This window comes from Perognathus longimembris, chromosome 1 (genome assembly GCF_023159225.1).
Source record: "Perognathus longimembris pacificus isolate PPM17 chromosome 1, ASM2315922v1, whole genome shotgun sequence".
NCBI classification, from domain to species: Eukaryota; Metazoa; Chordata; class Mammalia; order Rodentia; family Heteromyidae; genus Perognathus; species Perognathus longimembris.
Genome location: NC_063161.1, coordinates 26,228,632 through 26,248,219, shown reverse-complemented (window position 1 = coordinate 26,248,219; position 19,588 = coordinate 26,228,632). Strand labels below are relative to the sequence as shown.

At 33.1% G+C, this 19,588-nt stretch overlaps 1 protein-coding gene across 1 annotated transcript in view; it reads left to right on the top strand.

Moving 5' to 3' along the window:
* Nucleotides 1-1,259: 1,259 nt before the first annotated feature.
* The window catches only part of Lrriq1 (leucine rich repeats and IQ motif containing 1), a 125,306-nt gene continuing 106,977 nt past the window's right edge, over nucleotides 1,260-19,588 (top strand). Inside the window, exons 1-9 of the mRNA XM_048358662.1 lie at nucleotides 1,260-1,395; nucleotides 2,848-3,058; nucleotides 5,184-5,343; nucleotides 6,866-6,977; nucleotides 9,674-9,765; nucleotides 11,218-11,335; nucleotides 11,867-12,090; nucleotides 14,157-14,231; nucleotides 16,212-17,912. Coding sequence (XP_048214619.1) covers nucleotides 5,206-5,343; nucleotides 6,866-6,977; nucleotides 9,674-9,765; nucleotides 11,218-11,335; nucleotides 11,867-12,090; nucleotides 14,157-14,231; nucleotides 16,212-17,912 — 2,460 coding nt within the window. The 5' untranslated portion in view covers nucleotides 1,260-1,395; nucleotides 2,848-3,058; nucleotides 5,184-5,205. The remainder of the gene's footprint in view (nucleotides 1,396-2,847; nucleotides 3,059-5,183; nucleotides 5,344-6,865; nucleotides 6,978-9,673; nucleotides 9,766-11,217; nucleotides 11,336-11,866; nucleotides 12,091-14,156; nucleotides 14,232-16,211; nucleotides 17,913-19,588) is intronic.

The window sequence follows — 19,588 nt, the reverse complement described above, 5'->3', positions numbered from 1 at the left end:
GTATCTGACAATATAATTAAATCATATTTTGGATCAAAAAAATTAAACTAAAGTGGTTTCACTATTAACATTTTTAAAGAAATATGATTGCCACGTAACAGGCACAAAAGTGTTCTCTCCTAAGTTTTTATTATCTCAATAAATGTCTATTATGTGCCCTCAAAGGGAATTTTTTTTATTTCAGTGGTTTTCAAAAGTTTAAGCAAAGTTTTTAATTCAAAAGAAAAAATATACTTTCTTAGGTTAAACTAACACTCAGATTCAAGCTATTATTTCTAGAAAGCCTGCAATTGACTGTACTTTCACTAAACATTGAAATGGCTTTTGAACCCTAGCCTGGTTAATGAAAGTACTTTGATTAGATCCCAAACGAGCTATCTTTCAATGAATTTTTATTGTTTAAAAATGTACCTTTCTTGAAAGAAGCACTAATGTATGTTTATATTGTCAAATCCATCGCTCTATTTTATAAGTCCTTGAATTGATGCAGTTCAAGTTCATTGCAGGAAATACAGTCCATTTATTTCAGGGACTTAGTGTAATGTTCAGCATGACAATATTGAATATTTGATGCCTTTTACAGTGTTGTTGAACCACTTCATCATGGAATTAAATACCTTGTTTTTAATCTGTAAAAGAAAGAAAGGGAGGAAGAAAAGATTAATGACAAATTATTTTTAATAAAGATAATTTATGAACTATCATCTATTTGCTCCGTGAAAGAAAATTTGGTAAATTTGTAAGATGGAGCCTCCGATTTTCTACTGAAATAGCAGGCTTCTATTTATAATTTTACGTAAAAGAATTCCAGAAAATAATTTTTCATATATGTCACTCCATCCATCCCTGGGGTTATAGATTAGACCAGCATCGGTTGGTAACTGACAGTTCCCTTTAAAAAAAATTGTTTTCTGTTTTCAATATTTACAAACTACGTGTGTGACTGGACTCGCGGGGGTGGGGGCGGGGATTAATTTGCCACCCAGCTCGTGGAGCTCAGTCTTCCTTTCAATTTAGACTCAGGTCATTTGTCCTTCTGGGGCACCTGTAGGGAAGAACTGCTCTGTCTTCCTTGGGATTGGCTGTTGCCATGGTTACGGTTTGTTGAAGGCTCTGGGAAGCTGGAGAGATTTCCTGCAGGTGGGTGAGTGAGCATTGGAGAGCATTGGAGAGTCTAGGCTTGGGGCGGGGGTAGGAGGAAGAACTATGTACTCAGCCGGACCCTGCTGTGCTAGAACCACGTAAAAGTAGACCCCAGTGTGCCAGGACGGGATCCCGAAGTACAGCGCTGTCCTGTAGTGAAAACGCCAGCTGCAGGTGGTCATTGCTGGTGATATGCAACTGGTATCGAGTTTTGTAATAGGTACAAAGTACACATCCGACTGAGAGGAAGTGGTATGCAAAACTAACTTTTTGCATTAATAATTTAATAGTAAATGGATTTTAGGGTTGGGGTGTAGCTTATTGATTGAGTGGCTGCCTAGTGCAAAATCCCTAGGTTTGATCCTCTGTACTGTGGAGAAATGAGTACTGGGAATAGCTATATTCACAGTTAACATTAATATTTTTATATACTGGGTTAAATAAACACATCAAAGTAATTTTACTTTTTCTGTTTGGGAATATTATTACTAGAAATGGTAAGCTTATGTTAGAGGGAAAATGTAGAAACATTGAAAGGAGCTGGTCTAAAGAGTCAGTAGATGAGCAAAGGGAAACACATAGGAAGAGATTTTTATCTTTACAGTGCCCCGTTTGCCCCTCTTTCTACCTAAAGTTTTGTGTATCTGTGCATCCTGTTTTATCCCTGACCCCTTTAGCCTTCCCCAAACTTTCAACAGCCTTCATTGCTTATTTTCATAGTTTCAAATAATCTATTTTGACTGCATTCAACTTGCTTTTTAAGAAAGAATATTGCATATCCATATGCACTTAATCCCTTTATCTTTTCTCGCCCAGTGATACTATTTTGTACTGTAATATGATATAACCGGAATATTGAATTCATAAAATACACTAGTCTTACTCAGATTTCTTCAGTTTTATTTTTACTCATTTATATGTATTTATTCATTTATATATTCTGTATATTTCACTTGTTTTCTAAATATAATTTTATTATTATTAAGGTGATGTACAGAGGAGTTACCGTTATGTAAGTCAGGTAATGAATACATTTCTTTTTGGAAAGTATTACTACTTCCCTCACTCTCCAAGTGTTTCCCTCCTGTCCCTACACACAAGTTGTGAGGTTCACATTGTTCTGTAAATTTTTAATAACCCAAATATATTTGCTTATGTATAGGTATTTTAGCTGAATAATTTTAACAGTACAAGAATCTTCTTTGTTGCCTTTTCATAAACATAACTTCCACCTTCCTGTCATACCTACAATCAAAATTGTCTGATCATTACTTTGTTATTCATTTAATATTTCAAAAATGTTATATCAATAGACTATTACAATATGTTACTTTTGGTGTTCTGGTTTTACATGGCACAGTTTTTTTAGAGAGATTCATGGAGATTTACCTGTGTTGTCACATGCATCAGTGGTTCATGCTTTTTTCTTTCTCTTTTTGTAGTACTGAAAATTTTTTAAAATCAGCCTTTTAGCAGATTTGGCAATGCTCTACCACTGAGCTACATCCTTTGCCCAACAATTTATTTCTTGTATTGGTGAATAATGTTTGTAGAGTGGCTATAATAGAGTTCATTTAATTGCCTACCTACTGGGGAAACTATGATTGTTGTCATTTTAGAATTTGTATGACTAAGATTGTTGTCCTTTCATGTACGAGTTTTGCTGTAAATGTATGTTTTCATTTCTCTTGCATAGCTGCTCAGGAGTTCAGCAACACATAGGAATACATCAGATTAAATGACTTGTGTATGAAAGAAAGATACATCAGGTCTACAGCTAGAGGAGATCCCAGCAGACTTCATTTTTCAACATGGGAGTGACTCGACATGTTTATGTGGAGGCCAGAGGAGTGAATGCATGATGAGGCAACAATGGATGGAGCATAAAGAATAAGGGTGGACCACAGTTCAGTAGGTGAGAAGCTGTCAGCCTCAAAGTATAAGTAGAGGATTCAGGCTCCTAGTGCCAAGAGGCTATTCCTTTACTAGTAGGGTAAGAAGGGGTTTCATGAAGGAAATAGGCAAACAAGGGTATCTTGTAGTCTTTATTTAATTAGATAGTAAATTTTAAGAGAATGTTTCATTTCACCAAATTGAATACAGCACCTGATACTGCTGAAAATGTAGAATGCCTGTGGCAGGATCTCAGAACATAGGTTTTGAATCAAATGAGTAAAATACGTCATTAAAGAAAGCAAGATAAAGGAACGAGTAAGAAAGAAAGGAACAAGGAGACAACAAAACTCTAAAGACATTATAAAAGAATGAATATTTGGAAGAATATCTCAGAAAATAAAATTGTAGTTTATTAATATTTTTAACAGTATCTGCAGGTGGCATGCAAGGCCAAAGGTATTTTACTTTGCAACTTATGCACTTATATACATATACACACACTTCTCTATCCTCCCTTAATTTTTTCATTCTTTCCTATCATTAAACTTGCTGAGTAGGAAACAATAAAATCTTTATGATCAACTAACATGTCAAGACCAATGATTTGAAGACTTTGGGTGTAGTTGATGCTTAGTGGAACTGCTGGACAGGTACAGAACTTGATTGAATATAGAGACCCTGTGTAATGGAAAGAGCACTAACTTGGATTCCACACTTCTGTATTAAGATCCTGTCCCTTTTACTAACTAGCACAAACAGTTTACACCAGTAACTACTCCAAAACTTGTTTTTCTCAGGCATACGTACATGCATGATGGTAGTAGTTTTTTACACGTTAAAATCTTCTGAAGACTATAAGTCACCTAATTTTTATGCTCTAATGCCTGTTGAGTACATGGTAACTAAGGATGATGGTAGCAGTGACATGAAAATCATAATGATGATGTGAAGAGATACAAAATATACTACTTATGTCCCCTACAAGCATTTAAGTATTTAAATACAATAAGACTGTAGATTAAATGTCATATATTATGTCATGTGTTATATAACCAAAAGCATTTGACCATTTATAAGAAAATGACTAAAAATGAATCAATAAATATGAACTAGACATATATGTTTCCCATATAGGCACTTAAATTATTCTTTCTTTTGGGTGGGAGTACTGAAGCTTAAAATCAGAGCTTCCCGCTTGCTATGCAGGTGATCTACTTGAGCCATGCCTCTGGATCTTTTTGTTATGCCTAAATTTGAGATAGAGACTGGCTATTTTCCTGGAATTATCTGGACAACAATCCTATATTCCACCTTTGCTGGCCTTTTTCGTTGTTGTTAAAATAGAGGTCACAGACTTTTGTGCCCAACCTGATGAGGAACTATGATCCTTCGAATCTTACCTTCCTTTGTGGCTGGTAGCTGGCATGACAGTCACATACTACTGCACCGCAGTTATTGGATGAGATATGGGTCTGGTGAATATTTTCCTGACCTAGCCTCAAATCATGACCCTCACAACCTCCAACTCTCAAATATGTGTGATTACAGGTGTGGGTCATTGATTAAGTTGTTTATTAGGAGTATTTTAATATGTAAATATTCACATGGTTCAAACACTTGTATGAAAATTTGTGTATATGAGGAGAAATTTTATGTTGAAACTTCCTAATTCTGGCAGGTAAGTAGATCCATTGTATGTATTTTTTCCTTGTAGAAGTATAATAACATTAGCTTTTGTCATTGTGTAATCAAATGTATTATGAAACCATAGTAATGACTAACCAAAATTTATTAAGGTAAAACATGTAACCTGGATACTATTGTCTCACTCCTGTAATCCTAGATACTCAAGAGGCTGAAATTTGAGGATCAAAGCCGGCCCAGACAGCAGAGTCTATGAAATTTCTATCTCTAGCTAGCCACCAAAAACAAGAAGTTGTATTGTGGCTCAAGTGGTAGAACACCAGTCTTATATGACCAAGCTCAGAGACATTGCCCAGGCCTGAGTTCAAGCCAGGGACACACACACACACACACACACACACACACACACACACACGTTTACCTAGTATATATTGGATTGACTTGACATAAAAAAATATTAGTTTTAGAGACATATTATCCTCTTTGTGTTTCTTTAAGAGATTCTGTCTTTTGTTATGAAGAATGATTGAAGAGGATGATGATTTAAAGCTCAAAGAAGAAATAGAAGCTGAATTGGATAAAATCAGCATTTCCACCTTAGAAAATTATGAGATTGAGAGTGAATCAAAATCAGAAAGCCTGAGTGATGATAGTGATACTGTGAGTGTTGTGTTTTACTTCTACATCTTTTAACACAAGTGAGATTTTCAGGAAAAATAATACTTTTTTAAGCTGTGACTTATAAATAAATATACATTGATGCATACTGAAATTTGTAAAATAAGTTGAAGCTAGAAGGTTATATTTACACATAGACATGCATTTTGTGAAATTGGACTATATGTTTTGCATATTTGTACCAGTTTTATTTTTTAACTTGTGTGCATTTTAATGAAAAAATCACATAAAAATAAAATATGTGAAAAATTCAAAACTACAGGAATAGTTGATTTGTGATGCTAATAGCAATGTGTATACAACCATAACTTCAAAAAATATAGAAGAATAAAAACTGAAAGCTGTTTTTAAAATGATCATTTATCATTTAAGGCAAAGAAATTTTTGGTTAACTATAAAATGAACATAAAAAGTCAAGGATTGAATGCCATTCATGTATAGAGAAAAAAACTAGCTGAAGATCTTAAATTTAATAAATGGAAACCAATCATGGCAAAAGTATTTTTCTTTTAATGAAATCAAACACATGTACTATTTTTCTCTAGGAACATCTGGGGATTTGATCACAAGGTTTTAGGTCCTTCAGTGAGAGTGTTTAATCATATAGAAATAGGAAGGAGTAGCTTTTGGATTATTCTTAAAATCATTCCTTGATATCTTTAAGTATTTATTATTATTGATATTATTTTTTTACACTTTCTTTTCTTATTTTCTTTTCTGCTACTGGAGCTTGAACTCAAGAGCCTTGAGCTCACTTATCTTTCCTGCACACAGCTAACAGTACACAGCACACAGATTGGAGTTGTGCCTCCAATCTTATTTTTCATGATTATTTTAGAGATGGAGTTTCTTGGAATTTTTTGCTTGGGCTAGCTTCAAACCACAGCCCTTTCATTTCAGCTTTCTGGATGAAAGCTACTTGTGTCCACCTTGCATTATATTTTCTAACTACTTATAGTAGTTGTGGAGGAAAAAGCTACATATCTATATTTAACTATTTAGAAAGTGTACAAATTGATTTAGATACATTATGCTGGTACATACTTCATAATAATTTGTAAATTTTAATAACTTTATATATGATAATCATAAATAAAGTCATACAATTTGGTAGTTACATAAAGTACTAATGTATAATTTTCATTTATTTTGGAAGAAAATCTGCATTTGCAATAATATTTGGCCATATTTATTGAAAGTTGTAATCTAAAAACATATACAATTACTGTAGGCATGTAAAAAACCTACAACTAATATAATGAAAATTATACATACACTACACATATGTATGTGTATATGTTGTACATAGGTAACACTTAATTTTTTTTAATTTTCCAGAAACATAAATCACTTGAAATTCTAAAACAAATTCGAGTCTGTATAGAGCTTTTACTTTATTTCCACATTTTGTTCCAAATTTTGCTGTCAAATGAATCATGCAATATTGGACACATAAATTAGATGGTGATTTCTTAAATTGCTTATTTGATTATTCAAATTTTAGGGTTTAGATGAATTACCAGAGTCAGTTCTTCACTGTATTAACATCATAAAGAAAAAGAGTAAGACTGCTGAAGAGCTCATTCTTCAGGATGTAGAAGATTCCAATGCTTTAAGTAAGCATATTGTTCAACTGCTTGGCAAATATAATTTCTGCAAATATGAATATATTATAATTTAGAAAACAAGTTTGTTTAAAGATTTTTACCTTTTGTTTAACTTATTCAAATACTGGCTATAATGCTGATTTTCATAGGTATTTACATAAGCAATATTGTTGCGTATTAGAATCTCTCCTAGCCACTGAAAAATAGCAATGACCAGGCAATAAATAGTCTTTGCAGTCCCACTCTCCTGTCCCTCTGCAGGCAGAATGTAAACAGATAAATCTGTACTATTTCAGCAGTGATAACTGCTATGAAAGAAAAAGTTCAAGTCAAGGGAACTGATTGTACTTTGAGTAGGTAATGATGATATCTGATTTGTATGTGATTCTAATGATTTATTCTCATTGAGGCTAACATACTGTAAATATACTTAAAGTTATAGTGGACTAAAATATAATAAACTAAAGAAAACAAAATTGTAGAAAATTACAGAGAAGGAGGTACAGCTACACTTATGACAATTATCCTGAGAGGTCCAACCAAATAGGTTGGATGATATCAATGAAGAAAATACTTTTACCAGAATGTTCAATTTCCCAATTTTCTTGAAAGTTAAGAACATGAGCAAATCACTGATATAAATGGAAGATAAAAATGAGTTTTGTGAGAAGCATTGTTAAAATAGAAAAAAATCTTTTGTAATTAGATTCTTACAATGAATCAAGAACAGAAACTTCACACTAAGTAACTCATTCACAGAAAGCTACATATTTTAAATCAAAACTGTATGAAAGCAAACCATTTAAGAAACTGAAGGCTAATTTTGCTTATGAATAAACACATATGGATTGGCATTTTCAATTATAATTAACAGAGCTATTCAGCCAGTTTAAGTATTAAGTTTTTTTAAAAAAATTATCTTTAAGTAGTTGTACAAAGGAGTTGCCATGTAACAGAAGTTTACCATCACAGTGCAGCTTGATCAATGTCACACCTTTCAACATTCTCACCTATCTCTCCTTTTTGTGTCTGAATAAAGTAAATGTTCTGGATGTTCATTGCTGTGAAACCAAATTGGTGGCTTAAGAAATAACTTATATTTTCTGTATGGCTCTTTGAGTTGACTGATCAAAGTGAGCAGTTTATTTTTTTCCTAAAGCTCTTTATGCACTTACAGTGGATGTTGTGTATGCCTATAGTCATCTGATGACTTGATTCAACAGGAATTACCAGTTGCTCATTTGAGTGGTTTAAAGTTCGATATTTTGTGTGCCTTGTGAAGTTCAGGTATAGCTAGCAATGGGGTGCATCTCCATATCACCTCTCTTGCTCAGTATATGTTTTATTTTTTAACACCAAGAAAACATTTTTTTTTTTTTTTTTTTTTTTTTTTTTGGCCAGTCCTGGGCCTTGGTCTCAGGGCCTGAGCACTGTCCCTGGCTTCTTCCCGCTCAAGGCTAGCACTCTGCCACTTGAGCCACAGCGCCGCTTCTGGCCGTTTTCTGTATATGTGGTGCTGGGGAATCGAACCTAGGGCCTCGTGTATCCGAGGCAGGCACTCTTGCCACTAGGCTATATCCCCAGCCCCCAAGAAAACATTTTAATTGTGCTATAAAAGCAATGGTTATTGTACAGAATATTCATAAGCAAAAGGTTACACCATGTCTCAAGTACGTACTGTTACCAACCATTTTTTTTCCGTAACATTTTCCTTATTTTCAATTTATACATGATAATGACTAGATTTACAATTTTGGGGGAGGGAGAGGGGAAAATGTATTTATCATCAGCTGGATATGCTCACTGTATTCTCCATTATTTATATGCAAGGCCCTGGTGACTGGAAGTGCAGTTGTCAAGTATAATAAAGTGGACAGCCTTATTTGTTTCCGCACAAGGCATCTTTACACAGGAGTAATCCGGAGAAAACAGGAAAGCAACTGACTATTGAAAAGGCACAGTGTGTAGCAGTTGAGTAATAGTGGTTAGTTGTTAAGTTGGCATGTTGTACTGCACAGTGCTTGGGAATATGTTTTAGAGAATGACACTTGAATTCTAAAGTGCATCCATCCCAAGACAAACTACCAGATGCTACACTTGATAAAATGTCTTATGACTGATTATCACAAGCTACACATCAGCACATCTACCATAATGTGATGTGTGCACGAGTCAGATTTGATTCTAGGTAGGAGGCAGCTAAATACACGGCATCCAACCAGGAGTTACTGTTCTTTGGAACATCCTTCTTTGGAGATTCGCTGCTATAATAAATATTATAATTCTTAATAGGACTGAGGGGATCTACTCTCAAATGAAAAACTCAGGTATGCAAATGAGAAAGATTGTAAAACAAACCAAATGAGAAAGGTTGAGAAAAAAAAAAACATACTTCACCATGTGAATGCAAATAGCTCACCAGCAGAATGATCCACTGTGAAGGTAATTTGCTAGCAGGAAATGTTACCATGATATAACACATTCATTAAATAAAAGAAAAGAAAGGTAGAAAACTTTTTATAATCTTTGTTCTTCCATATTTTTCTATTCAAACAGAAAAATATTCTGTTCTGTTCTGTCCTATTTTCTGTTCTACAGTTAATGACCAAGAAAGTACTCAGATAGAAACTGAAACTAAAGTAGGTTTGGAATTTTGACATGTACTTTAATATTTAGAATTTCAATATTACTTTCTATTTTTCTAGGCTGCAGTTATGGACCGGTGTCTAATAATCACATGCACTTCAGGCTAGGATCATCATCTGAATCAAAAGAAAATTCTGAGCAGTTGGTGAAGGTATATGTACAATACTTGACTGAAGTACTCAATATTATAGTTAGGACTTCTTTTTCTCATGTGATAGTTCAACATGTGAGTGTGTTCATTGATTTACAATGATAATTTTCATGATTTTAATAAAAGAATTAAATGTTTTTTTGTGGTTTCCTCTCAAATAGCATACAAAACTGCACAAATTTCAGTCTTTAAGAATATGGGAGTAGCGCTGTGGCTCAAGTGGTAGAGTGCTAGAGCCCTAGCCTTGATCTGAAGAGCTCAGGGACAGCACCCAGGCCCAGAGTTCAAGCCCCACTACCAAAAAAGAAAGAATATGGAAAATGGAAACTTGAGCCCTTAGTATTTGGGAATTTAATGTTCAGAAGGTAAAACTGTATAGTTATTCTACATAATATTTTCTCCAAGTCAGTAATGAATGGATACTTTGTAGTAGGTATCACCTTCCTTAGAATTGTACTGTGCTCCTAGAGATTTTAAATTGTATAAAAGCTTCAAATTCAGAATATTGTGTATCAGCTGTAAAGAAGATAAAGGAAGAAAAGCTTTTCAAACAGAGCAAAGGAAACCTTAGCTTTTTATCAGGTTAAAGTGCCATAAATATATTAAAGGAAAAGTCTCTTACAGCTTCACCTCTTGAATTAATTTTTGTCTCAATATTTTTTTTCTTTAACTCTGTTCCTGCTCCTGGAGATATTTGGGGTAGATTGAAAATTACATATATGTCTCTTATTTGAAATAATATTTGTAAATTATTATATTCCTACTTCATTTGAACAAATATTTCATATTTTCCTAACTAGAGTATCATGGAAATAAAATAATGGAAAAATATTGATCAAATCAAGAAGCATAATTGAGATTATTAGATTTTATTTGATCATACTGAGCATATTAATTTTTACACATGAACAATAATTACAAGAACAATGCAAATGAGTTAGGAGGATGACAGTCATTAGAAGAAACATTTTGAAATTATCTTTTAAACAAACTAACTGAAAATAGTAGATTAATATTAAAGAATGAGTGTAGTTTGCCAAAACATTAAGAGGATAAAAGTCTGTTTACGTGAGAAAATATTTTTCTCATTAGAAAAATAATTACCAGTGTGCTATGAATTTTACACCCATTTATAATAAAATTCTCAACATATGCATAACATATTATTAAAATTAAAATTTGGCTGTTATTTATTTATTGAACAGTTCTGTATAATAAGACTGGGACAATGCATTTGCTAGTCAAGTGATCTGCTATTTGACTTATTCCCCAGAAATTTTATTTAATTTTTAATTTCATATTTGAGCTGGAGTTTTACTAATTTTGATTGGTTTGGACTAGAAGTCACAATCTTCCTGCCTCCATTTCCTGAGTAGCTGGAATTACAGCTGTGTGCCACCATGTCTGGCATTTGTTTTAGTTTTCTTCATTTTTACTCTTTTAATCTCTTAGATGCTAGCTGAAATAGAAAAGGAAGAATTCTTGAGAAGTAAAACCCATTGTTCCAGTTTAGACACTGTTTCTGAGCCTGAGCCTTGTGACTTGTCTTTGGATGAACAAGTTTTACCAGGTCAGCTAAACTACTTAATAATATTTTTGATAATATTTATATAACTGACCAAGGGTACTTGAAAAAAACATTTAGACACATTTCTTTCTTGGGGACACTTATGAAAATGCAGTTACATGTGTGATCGTCATTATGTATTTGCTTTGCTTCATTACATGGTTTTGTAATTTTCTTTATGCTTTCAAATTAACTTGATATAATATGTTTAAACCTGTACACATGTACAACTGATTGAAATTGTGTAGCTCCTCCTGAGCTTAAGTATCACTTTCCTATATCACTTAACTATACACAGAGTTTATATTTATAATTACAAAATATGTAAAGCAAGTGACTTAACTTCTGTATTGACTACAGTAGAAGTTCCATGTGCAGCCAACAAGGTCTTCTTTTATTACATATTATTACTCTTCCATTGAAAATTTTCTGACATTATTTATTTCTACATTACTGCTGCACAGTAGACTTGATGAATTTTGACAAGTTTTATGTTAAGGATCATAGTGTTTTTTTATATTTTTATGAATGTAGATGATGCGGATATAAGTTTTGGATACTTTGAAGTGGAAGAAAAATGTAAACAGTCTTTCGAAGCTTGGCAAGACAAACAGAAAGAACTTGAAAACAAAGAGAATGAGACTCTCCAAGCTCAGAGAGACAGAGACAAAAGACAATTTGAAGAAGATGAAGAAAAGAGACATTGCTGGCTGGAACAATTTGAGATTGAAAAGAGAAAACTAGAGAATATTCAGAAGGTACTTTTGCTTTGTTTTCCACCCCCTGCCCTGTTTGTCAAAATTAGTACAGCTACTGAAGAGTACTGATATTTGAATTATGATGTGACTTGAGGTTGTGACAGCTTTTAAATACTTAAGATAATGAATGAAGTTGACTGTTAATTAAGTTGCTTGACTTGTTTTCATAAATTGTTTTTTGATTTGCCATTACTGTTTTACATCTTTCCCAGTCCCATAGTTCATAGAGTTTCAAGGGTCATCCTAGACTCTGACTTTTATAACATAAACTGTATCCTTTCTTATACCATTCTCACCATAGGGAACCATGACAGAGATTTAATTATGCAATATCATCCCTTTGTGATCAGCAAATAACCCACTATGTAAAACATTTTAGGTTGCAGTAGTTCAGTCATTTATGTGATTTTTTGTGTCCTGGTGCTGAATTCAGCTAATTCCTTGGGCTATCAGGAGTTTGTTTCTGTTTCTGAGGTCAAGTCATCATAGGGAGAATGTTCAAATTATGAATTTTAAGATGCTATTTGCAAGTCTAAAAGATCATAGAATGTCTACATACAGGCAAGACAAAAATCATAGATAATTGTTTTTAAGTCAAATAATTATTATGTTATATTAGTCACAGACTTATAATTTAAGTATAATAATTTGAGACATTACCAGATTTAATGAATTCTTAAGTGCACTGTATTTTGCCTTGGTTCTTGAAAGGGTTCCAATTGGGCTAGTGTATGATTTTATGATGTATTCTATATATACTTCTATATACTTATTCTGTGTATACTTACTTCCCAGTTATTTTTTGTGTTCTTTGTTAACTGTCTTTTCCATTATAAGAAATGCTACCATAAATCATAGGAATTTCACCCACAAATCCCTATTTTTTTGCATCAATTACAGGCTTCCTTTTTTGATGTCCATATCTACCTAGCATCATCATGTGCATTCATACTTTATATTTGCTTTGCTTTCTCTCAAGAAGAAAAGTTATTTACTTCTTCCAGTGTTCTTTTCTTCCTGTTCTACTTTATATTCTGCTATTTTCAACATACTCTACTTTTTAATATATGCATAAACATCTTTATATATTTCCCACCTTTTCTTTAAACTTAATTTTATTGTGGCAGTAATGTATGGAAGAATTTCAGTTAAATACGCAGGGTAATGACTGTATTTCTAGTCGAGCATTGTTATCCCCTCCCTCGTTTTTTTTTTTTTTCTCCCACTTAAAAAAATGTGTTCAATTGTATTGCATCCTAAAAAAAAGTAGATCACATTTGTTTTACATTTTAGATGCTCTTGACACAAAAAGAATTTATTAATTCCCTCATCTATTTCGCTTATCCTGAAGTTGATAGACCGGTTTTCTGACTAATCGTATCTTTCAGAAAGATAATTATTTCTAAATATTATATCCACAGATTGATTGTTGGTTCTTATTTTTGGCTTTGGTACACTTTGTGCCAGTAGGGTTTTTTTCCCCTCTATTTACCTTTCTTTGATTTCTATTGAATCACATTGTCTGGATTATCTTCCCAGACTTTTCCTAGAAATAAATTTAGATATTTAAAAACCTTTGTCTCATATTTTGTAATCCATTTTTCTTTCATATATTCTTAAACTTTTTTCTTGATAATCTCGTCCATATATGTAGTTATTCAGTCCCAAGTCTATATTTATAGAAAAATTAAATAGACTATGTAACTCTTCTGTAGTTGTTACTAGAATTCACAACTTTGTGTACCTCATTCACCTGTAATTTTAACAAAACTGTTATTATTAGTCCACACTAATGAACCAAAATAATAAGATCACATTTCTTTTTATTATCACTGTATAATCCATTTCTCCTCTATACTTTCCTGGTACATTCAAGTAGTTTTCAAAGTATCTAATTTAAAATATGTCCTCTGCTTTGTAACTGGTCTCCTATTTTTTGTCTTATATTCTTCAAATTCAAACATATTTAGTGTTGTTTATAAATATATGTTTTGAGTATCATATATAATTACCATAATTCTTGTTAATATTTCACTGTTATAGTAATTCACTTTTAATATATTCAGGAAGAGCAGGACAAGATGAATTATGAACTTCAAGAAGAAGAGAAAATGTGGAAAGAGAAATTTAAACAGCATGAGGTAGATATTTATTGGTTGTTCTCACTGAGTACATTATGTCTTTCTTCTTTGAGATATATTTTTGTTTGAATTATATATACCTAGGTGCTATAGAATCCAACTGTTGGATTAAGTGAAGCCATTAAAATAACTTTAACAAGCAATGACAAAATAATTGAACTGAGAGCACAAAAATACAACTGTAATCCATAATGAAACATTCTTCAGAGTTTAAATAATATATGTGAAACTTAATATATATGCAGATGAGTTGTATAGCATATTGGACATAGCAAATGAGAGCATTAGTTAAAAAAAGAATAATTCAATAGAAAATACCTGAATTAATCCATATACAGGACAAAATAGAAAAGGAAGACAAGATTCCAAGAAAGATGATACATAGTTAAAAGACATAAAATATATATATATATATATCTGTAATCTTGCAAGGAGAAAAGTGGAGGATTGGAATAGGTATAGTGGGTAAGGAGAAATGAACAAAACAGATATAATTTATTTTTTAAAAGAAAACTCAAGCTAGATATTCAAAGAAGATAAATTATCCTCAAATGGTATAGATACAACAAAATTATAGTCAAATATTTACTAGTGAATCTACTAAAATTCAAGCAGCACCCTAAGAAAAAGAAACCTAGAAAGGAACAAGATGAAAGGGAAATTGTTTGCTCACTTCATGAGTAAAATTGTGGAAGGAAAAAGACAATGGAACAAGGAATTTATGTGCTGAGTGTTTACAGCTTCTTTGGTCATACTGTTTTTTGAGTCCTGAGTCCTCTTCTGATTTCTGGAATAGTTTTACATTTCTTAGAGCATCTGTTTAAATTATTTTCAACCACATTTTCAATGGCTAATTCTCTCAGTCTTTCCACAGCTGAAAATGTTCATTTTTCCCTTCTAAATTGAATATTTACTCTATTTAATTATAGGATTCAGATTTGTTTCTATGTCTTTTAAAGATGTGTTACCATTATATGTTTACTTATTTTGCCAACAGCAAGTGTTATGCTTATTCTTGGCCTTTGATTTTATTTTATATGCGATTATTGCTGTTTGAATATCTTTGTTCGGAGGATATTTGCATTTAAAATGTTGTCTAGTTTTCTAGTTCTTTTTTCTCAGCAATTGGTTATTCCTCCTCTTTATTGAATACATTGTCCTATTTATTTTAATTTTATGACATTTTTCTTCTAACTCAAATTTTACTTACAAGTTGTTGAGATGAGAACAGGTTAGATATGTGAAATAATGGGTTCTTAATACTACTTGTATGTATGGACTACTTGACCTTCTTGTTGTCCTATGACTAGAACTTCTTTATCAAAGGTTTAGTCTCAGAAATTATGAAGACCTCTTTTACATGGATTTGACCTTTGATTTTTCCTTGCCGAGTTTTTCTTATGTCATGCTGACTTCACCTCTCTCTCTCTCTCTCTCTCTCTCTCTCTCTCTCTCTCTCTCTCTCTCTTTTTCTCCTTCTCCCCCCCCTACTGTGGGGGGGCAGGGTGGGAGGGTGTGTTTGGGGGGAATATTACAGATTGGATCCAGGACCTTGTGACTTTCCCATTTGAACCTCATCTATAGCTCTTTTTCCTTTACTTTGTTTTTGAGACAATATCTCATTAGCTTTCTCCTAGGCTGGCCTTAAAAATTCTTTTGATTATGTTTTCCTCGTAGTTAGGGTTACAGATGTGTCCACCATGACAAACTGATTTCATGTTTTCTTATCATCAGAGAATTCTTTTATTTATACATAGGTGGCTGATAATGGTAGACTGTTATTAATTTATCAATACAATCCATTGTCTTACATATTTTAAATATTCTTTACAGTAAATTACTTTAGTTCCTTTGCATGTATATTACAGTAATTGTATTATAATTTTAGGTTTAGCATTGGTTTAAATTTATTGGGGTCTATGACATTTTAATAACCTTTCACATTTGGTTTATGATACTATTTATTATCCTTTATTTTAGGAATTTATAAGAAACTTGCATTTACAAATGGAAGAGGAACGAATGAAATTTAATGAGTTCCAGGAAAAAGAAAAAAAGCGTTTGTTAAAATTGCAGCACAGTGCTGCCGTAAAAATCCAGGCTGCATACAAAGCACTTGTAACCTATCAAAAATATAACCCAGTCATAAAAAGACAAATCGAAAATAAGAAGAGGAAAGCCCAAGAATCAAAGGAAAGGGAAGCAAATATCCGAAAAAGGGAGGAAGAAAGACGGAAAAAGTTAGAAGAGAAACAGAAGGTAGAGAAAGAGATGAAACGGCAGAAGGAAGAAGCAAGGAAAAGGAGAGAAAAGGAATATGAAGACAAAAAGAATATTCTGAGACAAAAACGAGAGGAACTAAACAGTCAGGAGCAAGTAAGACTCAAGGAAGATGCAGGTCAACGGCTAATAGTATCTAGTGCACTGAAGACTGGGAAATGTGAAACCAGACATTTGTTAGTTGCAGATATGTCAAAGAATAAAGGTGATGTAGTCAAACAGCCCATGGAGTCACAGCCAGAAAATCGGGAAGATGCTTCTTTGTGGCTAGACAAGCAATCAAATAAGAGAGAAAATGTGAATAGTGATCTTATTTTGAAAGAATCTACACAACTGCAATCAAACCAAGCAAATTTTGTAGAGTTAAACATGGAAGAAAAACATAAAAATCTACTAAAACATCCATCTCTAGAAATATCGGCGAGGGAAGAAATAAAGTATGAAAATATGGACAAAACTGAATTTGACAACTCAGATCTGAAAGAAAATGTGAATGAACAGTTTCAACTGCAAGAATTAAAGTCTCAGACACAAAAAGAGGATGACAGTGCAAATGAGAATATCGGACAAAAAATACAAGTGTCAGGACATAGACAAGAAATGAATGAGGTAAAAAGCAATGAAGCACAGGGATTTATCAAAGACAATCAACAGGAGAGGATTCAAGGAAGAGAAAATGAAGAGATAGCAAAACAAAATGAGATGAAAAACAACGGAACACAGGAAATAATCAAAGATGATCAACAGGAGATGGTGCAAGGAATAGAAAAAGAAGAGGTACGGGAACAGAATGTTTCACACTATGATGAAAATAGTATGTCAACCTTATCAATGAAACAATACAAACTGTCACAAAATCTAGAGATTTCTGAAGCTGTAGAGGAAAATATAAGACTACAAGAAACAGGAACTGATCTAAGCTCTGAGAAAACTGAACAAATTTTCAAAAACAATCGTCTGAATAGTGGCATTGTGGTAATTAACACCACTGATACCCAGGTGGACACAGAAAGTGACATAAACAAGCAAGACTTTGTTTTAGATACACAGGCAACTTGTGAAGACTTGAGTGGCTATAATGCAACAGCCTTCTTGGCTGCTAAGGAAGTAAACACTCTTAACTTTCAAATCAAAGAAATTGCAGAAGAATGCCAGGAAAAGAGGTCTGAATGTGAAAGCACCACCACCTGCTCTATAACAGAATCAACATTTTTATGTGCAGTTGAGGAAAAGAGATTATGTTGGATAAAATCCTTTAAGCCTTGGTTTGATATTTTCAAGCAAAATCTAGAAAAGAAACTTATTAAGAGAAGAAGACTTGTAAAATGCCCTGTCAATATGATGCCCCCTTTGAATACTTTAGAAATTCTTCAGTGTGGCCCTTGGCATACCTTACCACAGGTACTTAAGATTTTACAACTTCTCTAAAATAAAATATTTTCCCTTGTAAAAGAAGATATAGTCTTAAATTTTCAACTAAAATTATTATTTCTACTAACATTATTCGGAGCATTGATTCCCTAAGCAGTACAAAAAAATCTTTGATTAATATTTATCAATATAAAACAAAGCCTATGATCAGACACTGTTTCCATTACTAAGCCTCTAAGAATAGAAAGATCTGGACATTTAGGATAGGAATTAGCGTAAGAGACTCATAGTTTCATATTAATTCATTTATTTGCATGAGATATAGTTTGCCAACACCAACCATGCCCCAATTCTTGATTTGCATGTGTGTTTGTGTGTTCATTATCTTTAAGTCATTGTACAAAAGAATTTTAATTGACATGTAAATTTATGAGTAAATGCATCTTGTTTAATTTTTTTAAGTTGATCCTACAATGCTGGGAACTATGCTAATGACACTACTCTTAATATTTGACTCACAAAGCAGTTTTAGGTGTGTGTTTATCGTTTTGCATGAATGTGAACTAGTTGTTGCTTGTGAGGTTGTTACTCAGAGCCTGGGCTCTGTCTCTGAGCCTTTTTGCTCTAAGACTCAAAGCTGAGATGACTTCGGTTTCTTTTCTTTTCTGTTTTCTTTTTCTTTTTCTTTCTTTCTGTTTTTCAGGAATGTATTGGTACCTACATTGAGCTGTGGTCTTCACACTCACACTCTTCATTTTTTTTTCCCTATCATCTCTAGTGCTCTATCACCTGAGCCAAGCTTCTAAGAGGTTCAGTGTTTTTATTTTTATGTTTGTTTGTTTTTTGGTCCTGAGACTTGGACTCAGACTAAGCTCTACCCCTGAGCCTTTTTGCACTCAAGGTTAGTGCTCTACCACTTTAGCCACAGTGCCACTTTGGGCTTTTTCTGAGTTGTTTATTGGTGATAAGAGTCTTATGGACTTTCCTGCCCTGGCTAGCTTCAAACCACGATCTTCAGATCTCAGCCTTCAGAGTATCTAGGATTACAGGTGTGAGCCTCTAGCACCTGACTGAATGTAAACATTTCTTTTGATACATGTTTGGAAAAATCAAAGGAAGGGCAGAGAGTACATTATTATATGATATTATCTGTACGTGTGCACCTGTACTTAGGATTAAACTCAGGGCCCAGCACTCTTGCTTAGCATCTTATTCAACCCTGGCATCCTGCCATTTGAACCACATTTTCTTTTCTGGCTCTTTGTTGTTTAACTGATGATAAGACTCTCCTGGATTTGCCTGCTTTGTCTGGCTTTGAGCTGTGCACTTCAGATCTTAACCACTGGAATAGTTAGAATTACAGGCATGAGCCAACAGTGCTCAGCCATCCTAAGAAATTTTATGTTCAATACAAAAGGAAGAACTACTATGAAACTCCTAATATGTTAAAATAGATACTTCCAACAAGGACAGGAGAGAATATGTTTTCTCCTGCAGTATAATGAAGAAGAACTAGATACATTTCCTCATGGTGAATAGTTAGAATTTAAATGTGCATATAAAGTTGAATGAAAGCAGCATGTAATTAAATCAGACAAAATATAATGTTAAGTAATATTTGGTACCAGATAGCTAAAATTGCCAGATTTTCCCACTTTTCATTTTAGTTCTTAATACCATTTCTATTTTGTACTATCATCACTTTT